At 37.0% G+C, this 17,302-nt stretch overlaps 2 protein-coding genes across 8 annotated transcripts in view; one reads left to right on the top strand and one right to left on the bottom strand.

The window, feature by feature from the left end:
- The first annotated feature begins 699 nt into the window (after positions 1–699).
- On the top strand, positions 700–17,024 carry si:ch211-67e16.4 (uncharacterized). Of its 6 annotated transcripts, XR_008155289.1 has the most exons (6): positions 700–1,516; positions 2,708–3,145; positions 10,033–10,080; positions 10,184–10,367; positions 10,457–10,617; positions 10,781–11,025. XR_008155289.1 is itself a non-coding variant. In XM_052566131.1 (4 exons), the coding sequence occupies exons 1-4, from the start codon at positions 1,036–1,038 to the stop codon at positions 10,162–10,164; spliced, it is 978 nt and encodes a 325-aa protein (XP_052422091.1). In that variant the 5' UTR covers positions 705–1,035; the 3' UTR covers positions 10,165–10,324. The 6 variants fall into 6 exon arrangements, 3 of the variants coding, with proteins under 3 accessions (XP_052422089.1, XP_052422091.1, XP_052422090.1); XR_008155288.1 differs by having other exon boundaries at positions 10,184–10,617; XR_008155290.1 differs by having other exon boundaries at positions 705–1,516; positions 10,282–10,617.
- Positions 17,016–17,302, bottom strand: part of fer1l6 (fer-1 like family member 6) — a 19,443-nt gene continuing 19,156 nt past the window's right edge. For both annotated transcript variants that reach the window (XM_052566124.1, XM_052566125.1), the window contains one exon: positions 17,016–17,250. In XM_052566124.1, the coding sequence (XP_052422084.1) occupies positions 17,070–17,250 (181 nt within the window). In that variant the 3' untranslated portion in view covers positions 17,016–17,069. The remainder of the gene's footprint in view (positions 17,251–17,302) is intronic.

The following is a 17,302-nucleotide window of genomic DNA, read 5'->3' as shown; positions in this document are numbered from 1 at the left end:
GCTTTTACTACAGTTTGTTTCAAACAAAGACAGAAAGAGATATACAGAAATATCTCTTTCCAAAACTACCCACAACTGCACGCAAGGTCATAATCTGAGCATGCCTGGTCATAATTCTTGATCTTGAGAGATATGTACATCCCTTTGAAATTTGTTCAATGTATAATGTCAACAAATGTCACATCACACTTACAAACTAACAGTCTTTTATACCAACTTAGTTAGAAAAAGACTCAGAGAAGACATAGGCTATTCAAAATTAAGAATCTTTTGATGACGTACAACTGAATTTGAAAGGTTTCACTCTCTGTGGAACAAACTCAGCCCAAAGACAACAGCATAAGCCTACGCTTTCGCATCTCTCACATGTGCATCTTTTCCACATCATGCAGAAGCTGACATAAACCAAAGCAGGTTCGTTGTCAAAGCTTTACAATCATTTAGCATCAAACCACATCCACTCCATTCATGTAAACATGTATGTTTTTCATCCGATAGTGATCTTTTGATTTGTTTTTTGAGACATTAGGTTGTATTATTAATTTTTTGACCAAAAAAAATAATCGAAAACTTGTGTTCTCCTTATTCTTCTGAATCCAAATGTGCAGAACTTCCCCTGGAGAAATGTACATGCACACAAACTCGCCATGCTAAAATCAGCAACACACTGTAATGTTTTTATTCAAACATACTGTATTCATACATGTTTTTAGCTAACTGAGACTTGTTATAGCACTTATAAATCCTTGCTCTTTTGTTGTTTTGGATTGCTTCCGTTGTCCTCGTTTGTAAGTCGCTTTGGATAAAAGCGTCTGCTAAATGACTACTAAATGTAAACGTATGCTTCCTACAGTGGGTTAACGCTCCCGCTGAACCGGACGTGATTCCTTCACAGTTGCACTGTTGTCATTGCACGGTCAATGGCGGACGGTGCTTGAGCGTTTATCTGAAAAACGTAGGCTTGGCACAAATATACTTGAATATCGCCCGGCCATTTAAAGCATTTAGATCGCACGTGTGTTTCGGCCCGTGAGCATGGATGTGAATCTGACCATCTCTCTGATGCGGGGCCAGATGGGCGCTGTTATTGAGAAAGCCGTGAACATCGCGGTGGAGACCGTGTTAGGAGAGATGATCCGGGTGGTCGGGCTCAAATTCGAGGAGATCAAACGGGAGATGACCGCTAAAGAGAAGGAGAACGAGAACATCAGGAGGATGTTGGAGACGTCCCGCTGTCAGATGAAAACCATGCGCAAGTACATCAGCGTCCTGTCTGCCGAAGAGCCCAGACATAGACTGTATCAGGGAGATGGAGACATGGCTACAACATCCACAGGGATGCACTGCAGAAGAGGGCCAAACCCCTGTCCCAGACCTAGAGTCTCTGAGCCAGCCCCTGTAGCTGGACCCTCGTGGCTGAGACAACAGATGCACATGTCCAAAGAAACATTAAGAAGTGACAGTCACATTCCTGAGCAAGACACTGAAGAGACCCATGCGTCAACAATTCATAAAGGTATGAAACGCCTCCTTCATAGACATGTATGGGTAAATTGTCCCATCATCAATATGACATTAGGCGGCTTTCCTTTCAACCAAGTGAACAAAAGACTTTTTAAAGCATTTCATTCATTTGTTTTGAGGTTGTCCTTTTTGCCACTAGGATAAAAACATATTACTTAAGAAAGATTCCTGAGATTTATTTTGTTATGGTATTTATATAGTTTTATTTAGTAGCCAATTTTCTCCTCAGTTTTCATTTCCACCCCGTTATCATTCAGTAGGATGTGAGCATTTTTGTTGGAGACAACAGTACCAACATCTCTAGCTAGGTCTTAGCATTAACGTTTGATTAGATGTCTTTAGTTATGATTTAATGTATTAGTTGCTATTAGGTTTTTTTTTTTCCATCCTGTTAATTTTCTTGCTGTTGTGTAAATAATCATATTATACTTTTCTAAACTGTGGAACTGTGGATAACACGCATACTAGTTTTCAAGAGCTGAATAACAGGACTGACCAAAAAAGTCCATTGTCAGTAATTATACAAACAAATACCAAAAACATATATCACAGACACTTTTAAGAATATTTTTAAGGATATTCTTAGAACTAGTGATAGGCCAATATGATATCTAAAGCAGAGTTGTCTTATGTTGGCACGTATCATATGCACAACATTAACATTAATGCACTTTATGTAAACACTTATTTTCAAGGATAGTAGCTAGTTTTTAAGGGAGACAAACAAACTGTTCCTTCAAAACCTGTTTCTATAATGCATAAATTATGCATAATTACATGCAAGTAAACCTAAGCCAAACCCTAACCATATAGTTAGTAAGCAAATGCAGTTAATTTATATAACTCAGTACTTAAATGTATAATTACATTGTAACAAGGACAGCTTAAAATAAAGTGTTACCCCGATTTTCTGCTAAAACTAAATAATACTTAATAATAGTGTTCCTGTGGCTCAGTGGTAGAGCATTGTGTAAGCAGTGCTAAAGGTTGTGGGTTCGATTCCCAGGAAATACATGTTAGGTAAAAGATGTTAGCCTGAATGAACTGTAAGTCGCTTTGGATAAAAGCGTCTGCTACATGCATAAATTAATACTTATTTAACTTTGTACTGCACCAAAAATAATGCCACTTTCCTAATGTTTTCCCTCAACTCAACAGAAAGTGACTTTTGTTGTTTCTGTAGTTGTGAACTCAAGCTCTCATCTGATGGACAGTCAGGCGCTTCTGTCAGAGACCATTGATCCCATCTGGGGTCAGAACCCTCTGGCCTCTGCAGAGACCGGACACACAGACATGCCTGACAGCAGCGTCCTCTCTGCACCCATGATGGCGGATGAATGCATGTCATCCCAAACAACAAGCACATTGACCTTTGGAGCACCATCACTTAAAATCAAACAGGAGGAGGCGGAGGTTGAAATAGTCTGTGTGAAAGATGAACCCGCAGAAGCTGGCAGCATCCCTAGATTTGAATATTCCAACGCTGAACTTCACCAGCCAGCGGGAGAACCAGAGCTAGGGGTCTCACTAGATCTCCCCGCATCATTTCAAGCTCTTCAGAGTCCAGGCACTTCAGCAGACCTTGCAATCCCAGCATTCATTGGTGTGGACCCGACTACCTGTAAGTATATAACTGAACATTTCTGCACGGCTTCATTTTTTTAATATTATGAACGTACTGTAGATAGTAATGTCTTTTTTCTCAGGCTATTAAATCCCTGATATTACGATTATGTCACCAAAGCATACCTTCAGCCATGGCCAGAAGTTTTGAGAATGACACAATTATTAATTTTCAAAAAGTTTGCTGCTTCAGTTTTTATGATGACAATTTGCATATACTCCAGAATGTTACATGCTGATTAAGTTAGAATAACAGACTTGAAGCTTTAAAGGAGTGTGGTGCTTGAAATCATTGTTCTTCCTCTGTTAACTATGGTTACCTGCAAGGAAACATGTGCAGTTATCATTGCTTTGCACAAAAAGGGATGTACAGACAAGGATGATGCTGCAGGTAAGATTGCACCTAAATCAATCATTTATCGGATCATCAAGAACTTCCAGGGGAGAGGTTCAATTGGTGTGAAAAAAAGTCCAGCAAGCGCCAGGACCATCTCCTAAAGTTAATTCAGCTGCGGGATCGTGTCTCCAGCAGTGCAGAGCTTGCTCAGGAACGGCAGCAGGCAGGTGTGAGTGCATCTGTACGCACAGTGAGGACAAGACTTTTGCAGGATGGCCTGGTGTAAAGAAGGGCAGCAAAGAACCCACTTCTCTCCTGGTAAAAACATCAGGGACGGACTGAAATTCTCCTAAAGGTACAGGGATTGGTTTGCTGAGGACTGGGGAAGTCATTTTCTAAGATAAATGCCCTTTCTGATTGTTTGGAGCATCCAGAATAAAGCTTTTCTGGAGAACAAGAGTGCCACCATCAGTCCCGTGTCATGCCAACAGTAAATCATCCTGAGATCATTCATGTGTGGGGTTGCTTCTCAGCCAAGGGAGTGGGCTCACTCACAATTTTACCTAAGAACACAGCCATGAATAAAGAATGGTACAGAAATATCCTCCTAGAGCAACTTCTCCCAACCATCCAAGAACAGTTTGGTAAGGAACAGTGTCTTTTCCAGCATGATGGAGCACCTTGCCATAAGGCAAAAGTGATAGTTAAAGGGTTAGTTCGCCCAAAAATTATGTCATTAATAACTCACCCTTATGCTGTTCCAAACATGTAAGGCCTCCTTTTATCTTCGGAACACAGTTTAAGTTATTTTAGATTTAGTCCGAGAGCTTTCAGTCCCTCCATTGAAGCTGAGTGTACGGTCTACTGTCCATGTCCAGAAAGGTAAGAAAACCATCATCAAAGTAGTCCATGTGACATCAGAGGGTCTTAAAACTGAATCGTTTTAAACGGTTCGCATCTCTAATACGCATTAATCCACAAATGACTTAAGCTGTTAACTTTTTTAATGTGGCTGACACTCCCTCTGAGTTCAAAAAAACCAATATCCCGGAGTAATTCATGTACTCAAACAGTACATTGACTGAACTGCTGTGATGAACACCGAGCCGAGCCAGATAACGAACAATAGACTGACTCGTTCACGAGTGAAGAACCGGTTGCATCGGTGTTCGGATCACCAGTAGTTCTTTCGGACAGTTCGATTCAATAAACCGGTTGAAGAAAACGGTTCACCAGTTCTTTTGCGCTCGACGTAATGGCGTCATTGGCGATGATTGCCCTTGATTCAAGCCTTCGGTTTACCCACGCTCATAAGACTAGCACAGAATCAGTTCAGAATCAATCACCAAAAGAATCAGTTCAGTTCAGACGCTCTGTGTGTCGGTCTGCTTCACGCTGAATCACACATGCGCAGTATCATCAGCTCCTCGGTTCACGAATCGGACACGTCTGACAGAAACGGTTCTTCACTCGTGAACGAGTCAGTCTATTGTTCGTTATCTGGCTTGGCTCGGTGTTCATCTTCACAGCAGTTCAGTCAATGTACTGTTTGAGTACATGGATTACTCTGGGATATTGGTTTCTTTGAACTCAGAGGGAGTGTAAGCCACATTAAAAAAGTTAACAGCTTGTGGATTAATGTGTATTAGAGTTCGATTTGGTGAACTGAATGATTCGTTCCCGAACCTGAAATCCAGCTGCTTTGATTTGAACTCTCTCTCACACAGACACGGAAGAGAAGACAATGCTGAATAAAGTCGTCGTTTTTGCTATTTTTGGACCAAAATGTATTTTCGATGCTTCAAAAAATTCCAACGGACCCTCTGATGTCACATGGACTACTTTGATGATGTTTTTCTTACCTTTCTGAACATGGACAGTATACCGTACACACAGCTTCAATGGAAGGACTGAAAGCTCTCGGACTAAATCTAAAATATCTTAAACTGTGTTCCGAAGATAAAAGGAGGTCTGTTCATGTTTGGAACAGCATAAGGGTGAGTTATTAATGACATAATTTTCATTTTTGGGCGAACTAACCCTTTAAGTGGCTTGGGGAACAAAACATCAAAATTTTGGGTCCATGGCCAGGAAACTCCCATTGAGAACTTTTCAATCATCAGTCGGTGGACAATCAAAAACCTACAAATTGTATAAACTTATTGTAATTCTCAATAAAAGTCTTTGACACTTATGAAATTCTAGTAATTTTTCTTCAGTATACTATAATGACATTTGACAAAAATATCTAAAAACACTAAAGCAACAAACTTTGTGAAAATGTATATTTGTGTCAATCTCAAAACGTTGTGCAATGGCTGTATGGTGTACAAACTTTTTTTTAAGCATAAAAACGTCACACTTCAAAAAGAATACATAGGTATTTTTATTTAAAATACTTTATTTTAATACTTGGACAAGATAATAATAATAACAATATGAAGGTATTATAAAAGTGATTTTAACTTGTGTTCAAGCAAGATGATTCGGTTTTAGCAGCTGCTTTGTTAAACAGCTTTCTTTTCAAAATCCTTAGATTAAAGGAAAATAAGTAAAAAGAAAAAAGTTGACGTGCACAAGAAAAAAGACTAAAAATGATTGAGTGCTTTACTTAAAAGCAAACAAAGCTTTTACAATTTAGTTAAAAACTAGTGTAACTGTGCAATAAAGCAGTTTGTTTCTATATATAAATTTGTGTAAACGTTCAAAGCATCAAAATGTACACTGCACATGAAGCAAACCTAACTTACAGGAATTAGGTCACTATTGAAAACCAAAAGCACCTAGAAAAAAAGATTTCCACCTCAGAAAAGGAAGGGTTAGACAAAATTAATTCATTTAGTTTTATATTTTGTTTGTATTAATGTTTTCAAAAATAAGATTTTAAAGTTTTTGCCTTGCAGTTCTCAAAAAGCAGTTAATTAAAAAAAAGTACTCCCCTCATGTTGTTGAAAACCTGTATGAATGTTTCTTTGAGACACTAATATCTGAAATAATATCAGAGATCTGTTCAACGATGTTTTCTGAGAAAGATGTGTTTGGCACTTCTGTTTATTCAAGAGGTAAGCTTGAGGTAAACTGAGAGTGTGGTTAGAAGCAGATTTCTGTTTTGACACAGACCTCTTTTCACATAGTATTTGAGACTGAACTGAGATTCGTGACCACTAACAGCAGCTCTTAACCACTGTAGATAGAACTGATGGCACCAGAAATGGAAAGCACGGTTATCTTCACTGATCTTCATTTCAAAGGTCACTACTCAGTTTAGAGTCCGAAAGTATTGCAGTGACACTGATGCTGTAGTAAGTCGTTTTTACACTGAACTTCCACCCTGTTACAACTGATCCTGAAACATTTCTAAATCTCATTCAGAATTATGGACATTACAGGGTTGAAAAACACCGGATTACATTTTTGTAAAATAGTACTGTCATTTCTCAACCCTTTACGGACACCTTGGCAATATAATCACCATTGGCTAGTACATTTTTTAGTTTACTCGCCAGAATGATACATTATTTCATTTTATTTTTCGCATACACACACATTACAATCAGCTTATCTTTGTAAAATGGCACAGCTTCTGAAATCTTAGCTTCTTAGTCAATCAAGCATTATATACTGGTATTATGACAATTAAGCACAATTTAATTATATAACTTTAACGATTAGAACTAAAACTTGGTAACCATGTATGAATGCATATTTGTAATTTTAACTGATGGTGACTCTTAAGATATTGTTAGTCCTTCAGGGTTTCTGTAAAAAAATAAAAAATTGTATTAGATAATATTAACTATTATTAAAAGATAATACAAAATCTACCAACAATATGCAATGCACTACAGATTGATGAGCTGCTGGGTTCATGAATATTAATTTCACATTGTCTGCATACAGTCGAACTGATTTGCTGAAATCAAAAACAGGCATATCTTCTGCTTGTTCTAAAAAGCTGAATAATTCTAAATGAACTCCATTATTTTGACAGGAAAATACAACAACAAATATAGTTTACATGTAGTGCAATGATTCTCTCTCTCTCTCTGTGTATGTGTGAGAAACAGCACCAGTAAAGCGACAGCGAGTCGTGCTCCTTCACACAGAGTTCATAGAGTGTCAAATACAAGTGCGTTGTGCGTCAATTGCGATGAATTGAAAAAGTACAGATCACTTGATGGAGAGCAAAACCCTGTATAGATCTAATAGCCTCGAACACACACTGGCGAGTAAAATCGAGTTTATTAGCCAATGGCTAACCGTAGACAATTTAGTCGCCCAGAGTAAAATGTAGTCACATATACTCGCAATGTAGAGGGTGGGTTTTTACTTACAAAAGAATCATATGGAAAGACCAATAAATGTAACTCAACTTGCACATATGATGAATTCATACATGTGTTCAAGTGATGCTGAGTTTTGAAAGCATCTGTTCTTTTGGAATATGGAGAAGCTGAGCAAGTCTTCATATTGGATTCCTTTTTCAGACACAGTAATGGCTAAAACAGCTGCTGAAAAACAGAGAGAGTACAGGGCGAGAAGGGATGCTGATCCGGCACGCAGGGAAAAGTACCTCAGGAGTGAGCGAGAGAGGTGGAGAAGAGATGTTGAGACAGGGAAAAAGAAGAGAATTGGTGACCTGGGTGAGAAGGCTCAGAGATGGAGGCGCAAGCAGTGGAGAGATGCCAAAGAACGACAGAAGAGGAGTTTTTTCAAATTAATTGCTACCCCTCCAGACAATCCCGAACCCAGTCTGATGGTGTTGCTGCAACCCTGAAGAGACTGTTAAACACACTGTTAAGTCAGGGTCTGGACATCCCAGGTGGATGGAAACTCATCAGGACCTTTATCAAGGCCAGAATAAGCCTTAAAAGTGAGAGACACTTATACATCAACATTGAGGCTCCACCTGGTAACTTCAGTGAAGTCAGTGAGCTGAACAATATTTCAGTAGTAACTGAAATAGAGAGGGCTGGCTGACACAGAAATGTATGGGTCATTCTTAATATGTTATTCTATATTTTTTGTATTGTACCTTTAGTAACTATGTAAATGAGTCATTAATATTTAAATAAATTAATGGATGAATGATTCAATTAATGTATATTTCACCAATATACTGTTGCTCCTTCATCCCTGTTATCATATTCAACCCTGTTACTCCCTTGACCCCATCACAGTGTTTTTGTAATATTCTGTGTATTTATTTAACTGTATCTGAGGTAATCAGTAATTTGCTATATGTTATGCCTGGCTGTACTGAATATTTCTTTAGGATACTGATTCTCGAGTTGAACTGAAACATTTTAAAAAAAGAATAATAAAATATATAACATAAAACAAATGTTACTTTAGCCTGAGGTGGGAAAATTGTCCTTAGATCAGCAAAATATTTTTAGAAATCATTCAAACAATCATAAAAAAATAAGTTGCATTATTAAATTGAAACTGAAAACCTTTTTGAACACAGTGAGCTTTGTGATGCTTTCTAATGAATTTTCATGATTGATTTTCATAAAATTCACATTAAAAAATAATGATCGTATTTGAAGAAAGTGATAAATTTCCCCCCTACATGGCCGTTCATGATTTTTACACATCGCAAGCCATTCCATGATGGGGATCACAGAAGAAATGCATTAACAAAAACAGGTGAGTCTGGCTGCTTTACTTAAACTTTAAAGGCCACTCTGACATTTGAAGACTTCTGATTACTGTGCTCACAGTCGTGGTTTTAAAATGATTCCTTTCTTTGCATTGTTCCATTTCCAAAAACATTATTTTAGAGAGAACAGTGTTTTAATTTCACATTAATATACTGTTTCAAGGTATAATGATATAGGTTTGGGAAAACTGACATTAACTGTAACAGGGTTGACAGTTAAACAGTTGAGTTAGACAGGTAACGATCACAACACTAGAGCCTTATTAGAAGAATTAAATGTTGAGCTTTACATTAAACAAATATTTAGTTTTCAATCATCAGTTGTTTACTGTACAAAATGTTAACAGGGTTGAAAAAAATTGTCCCTTCTGAGAAACACTAGAAAAACATGTCCTTGCAGAGTTGACTCATGAACAGGGAATGTTGCAATATAGACATAATTATATGATTCTAAGCACATTTAAATAAAATAAAGAGTTATGATAGAAACAGGGTTGAAATATCTAGGAAAATAACTTCAACCAATGATGTAATAATACATTAAGCAAAAGGGCATGTTTCTAGCTTGTACTTCTCTATATTTGTTTAAAATTAATGCGTGTAATTTCTAAGCTGGGGGGAAAAAAGCACATTGAAAGTTTTAGTTTTCTTTGTTTACAAAAAACGCCTTTATTAATGCATAGGGAAAGTGTTCTTTGTTAAAGTATTTATTTATTTGGTTTAAGTTGGAAATAGCTTTTTGCCAGAAATCTATAGTACAAATTTACAATCTTTACAAATGTACAGAAAGTGATATTTCTACATGTTTGTTTTATGCTTTTTTAAAAATATATTACTGTTAACAAACGTGAAGTTTTAATGTTTATACATCTTTTTTTTACAGCTATGTCGGATGCAAGTCCAGGGAGTTTTGAAAATAATCATTGCACAGGTAAGTTTAATCATTTTATCATAGACAATTAAATTCATAATATTTTTAATAATTACCATTTTACAAATGGCAGTTTCCAGCTAAATCACCTGTTGTGTTGCAGCTGTAGTGAGGACAATTCTTGAGTCACAGGGAGGAATGGACTGGGAGATCAATCACCTGACTGCACTCGTTCAGTGTCACTTTATGTCTCTACTGCAGATGGAGGATGAGGAAGAGGATTGTGTATATGGAGGATCTTGCCTGCTTGGAGCAAAGACTTATGGATAGAGGGACAATGGAAAAATGTATAAGATTCGTTGTAATCATGCAACTAAAGTAGTGAACAAAATGACTGAAACTTTTATGCATAATCTATATATAATTTCTATTTTAGGTGAAATGATTGTCTGTTAGTGGAGGTCAAACTATGAAAAAGACCATATGGAGAATTTGCACCAAAGTTTTTTCTTCCAATGTGGCAAAAGAGCTTCAACTGGTGTGGACGAGGAAACAAGCAAGGCATAAGAAAAGCAAATATCTGAGCACTAATAATAGGTACAGTATGTCCAGCTGCAATGTTACGATGTTATAATTGCACACACATGCAGATTCAGTCCTTTCTGTTCTAGTTCAGTAGTGCTATGTTCAGTAATAAATGAAAGTCAAAGGTTGTTTTTTTCTCTTGGTAACCTAGTAATTTTATCTTTTAATCACACAGCTGCAGCGATGAGGAACAGTGTCCTTCTGAGTCCCACAGAAGCAGAGGCAGAAAAGTGTATCAAAGATTACCTGTGTTTGTCTCCAGGGGGACAGCCTCCTAACCTGTTGTAAAAATGTCCTTTTTGTTTTATACATATTATGCTTGTACAAAGAAGGACTGTATTCCACATTGTTAAATAAATAATTTAATAATAACTTGACCTGTTGTTCAGAACAACATGATTTGAGTAGCTGGGATTTATTAACTTTTCAATGGTCAATGTCATTTTTTTTAATTATTATTATTATTTTTTTATCAAAATAAGGATTTTAAGAAAACAAATATTTTAAAGATGTTGGTTTCAAAAACAACAATCAAAAATCTGAAAATTTGTATTATTTATTTTGCTTTAACTGTTGTTAAACGGTTTGTATCTGAATAAATCAAGTAAATTCCAGTAGTTTTTTTCCTCTTGGCATTATTGAATATTTCTATAGAATACAGAATCATGTGTTGTTGACTGTAAAAACATTGTTGGTACTCTGGAAAATAAAAATGTTAATAAACAACAACATTCCCAATGTATATGCAACAACATTTTTCTTTTTTTCACATTAAATGCTCAGGCACACAGGGTATCTATTCCTGAGAGTTTTAGATCTTATTGTTTTTGTGCTTAATAGTACCTTAAAAGTACACATAAATAAATAAAGTGTAAATATACAGTATTGTTCAAAATAATAGCAGTACAATGTGACTAACCAGAATAATCAAGGTTTTTCGTATATTTTTTTATTGCTACGTGGCAAACAAGTTACCAGTAGGTTCAGTAGATTCTCAGAAAACAAATGAGACCCAGCATTCATGATATGCACGCTCTTAAGGCTGTGCAATTGGGCAATTAGTTGAATTAGTTGAAAGGGGTGTGTTCAAAAAAATAGCAGTGTGGCATTCAATCACTGAGGTCATCAATTTTGTGAAGAAACAGGTGTGAATCAGGTGGCCCCTATTTAAGGATGAAGCCAACACTTGTTGAACATGCATTTGAAAGCTGAGGAAAATGGGTCGTTCAAGACATTGTTCAGAAGAACAGCGTACTTTGATTAAAAAGTTGATTAGAGAGGGGAAAACCTATAAAGAGGTGCAAAAAATGATAGGCTGTTCAGCTAAAATGATCTCCAATGCCTTAAAATGGAGAGCAAAACCAGAGAGACGTGGAAGAAAACGGAAGACAACCATCAAAATGGATAGAAGAATAACCAGAATGGCAAAGGCTCAGCCAATGATCACCTCCAGGATGATCAAAGACAGTCTGGAGTTACCTGTAAGTACTGTGACAGTTAGAAGACGTCTGTGTGAAGCTAATCTATTTTCAAGAATCCCCCGCAAAGTCCCTCTGTTAAAAAAAAGGCATGTGCAGAAGAGGTTACAATTTGCCAAAGAACACATCAACTGGCCTAAAGAGAAATGGAGGAACATTTTGTGGACTGATGAGAGTAAAATTGTTCTTTTTGGGTCCAAGGGCCACAGGCAGTTTGTGAGACGACCCCCAAACTCTGAATTCAAGCCACAGTACACAGTGAAGACAGTGAAGCATGGAGGTGCAAGCATCATGATATGGGCATGTTTCTCCTACTATGGTGTTGGGCCTATTTATCGCATACCAGGGATCATGGATCAGTTTGCATATGTTAAAATACTTGAAGAGGTCATGTTGCCCTATGCTGAAGAGGACATGCCCTTGAAATGGTTGTTTCAACAAGACAATGACCCAAAACACACTAGTAAACGGGCAAAGTCTTGGTTCCAAACCAACAAAATTAATGTTATGGAGTGGCCAGCCCAATCTCCAGACCTTAATCCAATTGAGAACTTGTGGGGTGATATCAAAAATGCTGTTTCTGAAGCAAAACCAAGAAATGTGAATGAATTGTGGAATGTTGTTAAAGAATCATGGAGTGGAATAACAGCTGAGAGGTGCCACAAGTTGGTTGACTCCATGCCACACAGATGTCAAGCAGTTTTAAAAAACTGTGGTCATACAACTAAATATTAGTTTAGTGATTCACAGGATTGCTAAATCCCAGAAAAAAAAAAAATGTTTGTACAAAATAGTTTTGAGTTTGTACAGTCAAAGGTAGACACTGCTATTTTTTTTAACACACCCCTTTCAACTAATTGCCCAATTGCACAGCCTTAAGAGCGTGCATATCATGAATGCTGGGTCTTGTTTGTTTTCTGACAATCTACTGAACCTACTGGTAACTTGTTTGCCACGTAGCAATAAAAAATATACTAAAAACCTTGATTATTCTGGTTAGTCACATTGTACTGCTATTATTTTGAACAATACTGTAAGTACCTAAACTGTACAGTGACAACTTTTTGGTTTCTCAGTGCAACCCCAGTTCCATTTTTGGATTCAGAATCAGGATTTTAAGTAAAAACAAAAAAATAGTAGTTTTGACATTTTTTTTTACCATTTTAAGTGCCCTTTTGCCTCTACAGTGTAAAAAACACAAATATTACATGTAATCCTTGAATAAAAAGTAAGAAAATAAGAAAAAAATTTAGCAAATAAATTACATGTCAGGCTAAAGTGTAAAACCAAAAGCTTTCTAAAAATCAAGATATCTTGGCTACAGTGTAAATGAAACTTGCTCAGCAAACATTGATAAGAAGATACTCAAGATTATCAGGAAACTGACAGGATGTGATTTTGCAGTGAGCAGCCAAAACCGTTTTGAAGAGAGGAAAAAAGCTGACATGTGTAACATTAGAAACCATGTTTCACCGCACGTCGAAGCTGTGTCATGCACGGAATCGCAACCGATCTGCCAGTTCGTGAGTTTCATACAAAAGAGTTTAAAGTTACTTTAGAGTGATCTTTTGTGCCACACTGTGACAGAGTAAACATTGCGTGTTTATTAATGTGTTCAAATGAATGAAGGCTTCTGTAATATTTCATGGTTTAATTTTTTTTTTTAATGGTCTTAGTAATAGTTTTAGATAGCCATTAATGAACCATTTACTTTCTACTTCTGTGAAATGGCTCAATACATTTATTAATCTATGTAATCTCTCTCTTCCCTGGCCACGTTTAGATGACGACTCTCAGCTGTCAGTGGCAGGGGTCCAAAAGCAGATGCGTCCGAGACGTAAGGACCTGAATCTGTATGAAGAATACAAACTCAGCCGGACTCTGAGAGGCCGCAACACGAACCGAGGCCGTAGTACAAACCGACGGCGTGAGCTGGATCAGACTCTACCACAGGCTCTACTTGCAGACTTGGTAAGGGAACGAAGGGAAAAGACTCGTCTACGAGTGGCCCGCTGGCGTGCCAAACGCAAACTACAAGCCTGTCTAATGGCGTCGCAGGCTGCGCAGTTCAGTGGTGCTCCTGTGCAGAGTTCACCTGCCCAGCGTGGAGGCCTGATCTCCACCCGCAGGCGAGGCGGAGCGATGGCACAACGCGGTGGGCTTGGATTGAGAAGGGGACTGTCAGAGACTGGCACTTATAACGTGCTTCTGCAGCTGGGGCCCAGTCCTACACAATCAGCTTCGATACGTGGCATGAATGAGGGTCTGATGCCGTCTGGACCCTCAGCGCTATCACAGCACAGAACCACTGCATCGAGATCAACTTATCAATGATGCAGTGTTTACTACGTATTAGCGCGCTAGGTTGTTGCCATGCTAATGGTTAACCAAGTTATATTTTCCGAAGTGAGGCACTTTTACTATAAACTTAGAATGATCTGTGCCAACCTCATTTACAACAAAAATCTGACTATTCATTAATGTTTATTTTGACATAGGGCTGGGCGATTTATTCAAATTTATCAATAAATTTGAATTTAATGGTTTGTCATGATTGTTTTTATTTTTATTTTTAATAAATCTCGATCTCGAGTCAAATGGTGCGTTCAAGTCATCTTGTATAGATCGTATTTATCGTATTTTAGATGCACATGAATGCCACCACAATATCGTAGATACCAGTGGGGAGCTCGGGATTTTCTTTTAAGTTGGGGGCGTGTCAGTGAATACTTAAAGGTATTTAGCTGTGATTGTCAGGCTTTTCTATTTACAGCGCAGTAAGTAAATTATCAACGACGCATAATATGATGGCATTATAATATGCAACTTGTAACAATAAAGTTGCAGTGGCTTCTTAAATTAATTTAAAACATTAAAAAACGAAGTATACCTAATGCACATTTCTTTGTTTTTCATTTTCTAGAACAAGAGTTTAAGAAAATAGCTGTATTTTTGTGTTTTTAATTAAGAGAAAGCACTCCGCCATCTTGCTCCGACCAAAGTGACTTGAACGCACATGCCGTCGTGAGCACAACTTCCCTCCTCGTGCGTACGAACTTCCCAGGAGGACTTGAACGCACCAAAATAGTCAAGATCACAAGTCATCTGCGTCCATGTTTACTTAGAAAAACATTTACATTTATTCATTTAGCAGATGCTTTTATCCAAAGCGACTTACAAATGAGGACAGTGGAAGCAATCAAAAACAGCAAAAAGAGCAATGATATATAAGTGCTATAACAAGTCTCAGTTAGGTTAACACAGTACACGTAGCAATTTATCATTTACGTATGATAAATGAAAAGAAACCCGATACAATAGAAAAAGAAAATATGAAAAACAATGGAAAAGCAGTGCAATCAATTTAAAAACCTGTTAAGAACTACAACTGTATGTCTGGTATTTTTTATGTTTGCATCATTTATCTTTCTGTAAAGATATTTAAAAAGCGATGAAAGCTTCATGCGTGGTGCACTTTGAATAGAATTTTCTTTAACTATAAGGTTAATACCTTAATACAGAGAAGGTTACTTGAATCGAAAAATTGGCTAAACGTTCTGAAAAAATATAATTTTATTTTGTGTGCGTGTGTGTATCGCCCAGCCCTACTTTTACCATTGCAAACTGAATCCAAATTGAGTAAAATTAAACTGTTTGGTTATTTAGTAACATTAAACAATTGAAATTGCACTATAATGTATTCTAAAGTCAACTGAGCTGAATAACTAACTAAAAGGTACAAAAATATTTTTCAGCGATAATGTATTCATCGGTGAAGACGCTGTGCTCTGCACACAGCGGAAACTGATATCTGTCCTAGAAAACAGTGTTAGCATGACTGCCCTGGTTATGTTAGCTGACGTGCTTGAAAGGTTTTTCCATCTGCAGTGGTTTGAAATACTTCATTCATTTAAATATATTGTAGCCTAAATTTTTCCAGGAAACGTCATTGTTGACAATTACCATGCTGACTTTCGTCGACCAAAATAAATTGTATGCCAGTGCTTTCTGAATGAGAACACACATTGCAAAACTGCTGTGTAAGCTGATGTGTGTGTTTGATTGTGACGTGGTTTAACAGAAAAAGCAGTGAATGCTGTTTTATATTTGCTGGAAATTAGTCTGTTTTGGTGGCTGATGCATGTTTTGGTATGAAAGGGTATGGAATATTTTCTGATAAAATGCTCACGAGTAGAGTTACAGTCTCAGCAATGGGAAAAACTGTAAACCAAGAGCCGATATTAGTTTCTTCTTCCTTCCTTTTTTTTTTTTTTTTTTAAAAACCACAGTGACTTAGGAAAAAAAAGAGCACATATGGTATTGTGACTGTTTCTTCAATAATTCAGGAGCCGGAACTTCAAAAGACACACTCAATAACTGAAACACTACATTAACATTTTAGACTTCTTATTGTCTTTCAATCAGAACTTCATAAAGCTACATTTCTTACTTTATGAAGTACTACCAGCGCTACAGTTAAAATGAGTTAAATCAGTATTCTGAGAAATGCATTGAAATTTCAATCAGCTGAGAATAAATCACTTTCTAATTTTTAGATCATTTCTGGTATCAATATAAGGCAATACACAATAAGTTTCACAAAGAATGAATAAATGTTATCTTAACCCTTTGCAACAAATTTACATTACAGGTCCACATTGGGGTTGTGGTCGCTTCTTTTATGTCACTATATTTACACAAATGTTCATTTTTGAGTTTTTGCTGTCATTTTGAAAGTCAATCATAATCATTTTTATCTAGTTTCAAAGCTCTACAGTAGAACAGGTGGGATGAGATTGCTAAACGTGTTTTCTACAGTTTTATGTTCAGTGTTTCATGCTGTTTAAAAATGAATAAACATGTAATGTTGTGTGTGAGTATTACATTTGTTGGTGCACATTAAATTAAAGACCATTAAAGCAACAACAATAACAAGTTAAATATGTGCTCCTCATTTGTGTCCGGTTACTTAATCAGGGTGTTTGATTACCCATTGACTATCTTACTACTGATCGCCCCTGGTAGGGTGTAGAAGATAAGAACCAGGAACAAGGTCAAAATCAGCAGCACCAGTCCGGCAATGATGTATTTCTTGTAGTTCCCCCAGATCAGGTGAAAGAAGCACTTGAAAGGATTCATAAACCAGGAGAAGGAAGTGTCTGGACGACTACAGGAAAGTATAAGTTTGATATTAGAAATAATTCACATACAGTAGAACT

Source organism: Carassius gibelio, chromosome B9, assembly GCF_023724105.1.
Source record: "Carassius gibelio isolate Cgi1373 ecotype wild population from Czech Republic chromosome B9, carGib1.2-hapl.c, whole genome shotgun sequence".
Lineage (NCBI taxonomy): Eukaryota > Metazoa > Chordata > Actinopteri > Cypriniformes > Cyprinidae > Carassius > Carassius gibelio.
Note: the sequence above shows the minus strand (reverse complement) of the source record. Positions and strands in the feature narration are given on the sequence as shown.

Coding starts and splice junctions, on each gene's coding strand:
- si:ch211-67e16.4 (XM_052566129.1), top strand. CDS start 1,036: ATGGATGTGAATCTGACCATCTCTCTGATGCGGGGCCAGATGGGCGCT. Junction 1,517..2,707: donor TGCGTCAACAATTCATAAAG/GTATGAAACGCC, acceptor TTGTTTCTGTAG/TTGTGAACTCAAGCTCTCAT. Junction 3,146..13,866: donor TGGTGTGGACCCGACTACCT/GTAAGTATATAA, acceptor GGCCACGTTTAG/ATGACGACTCTCAGCTGTCA.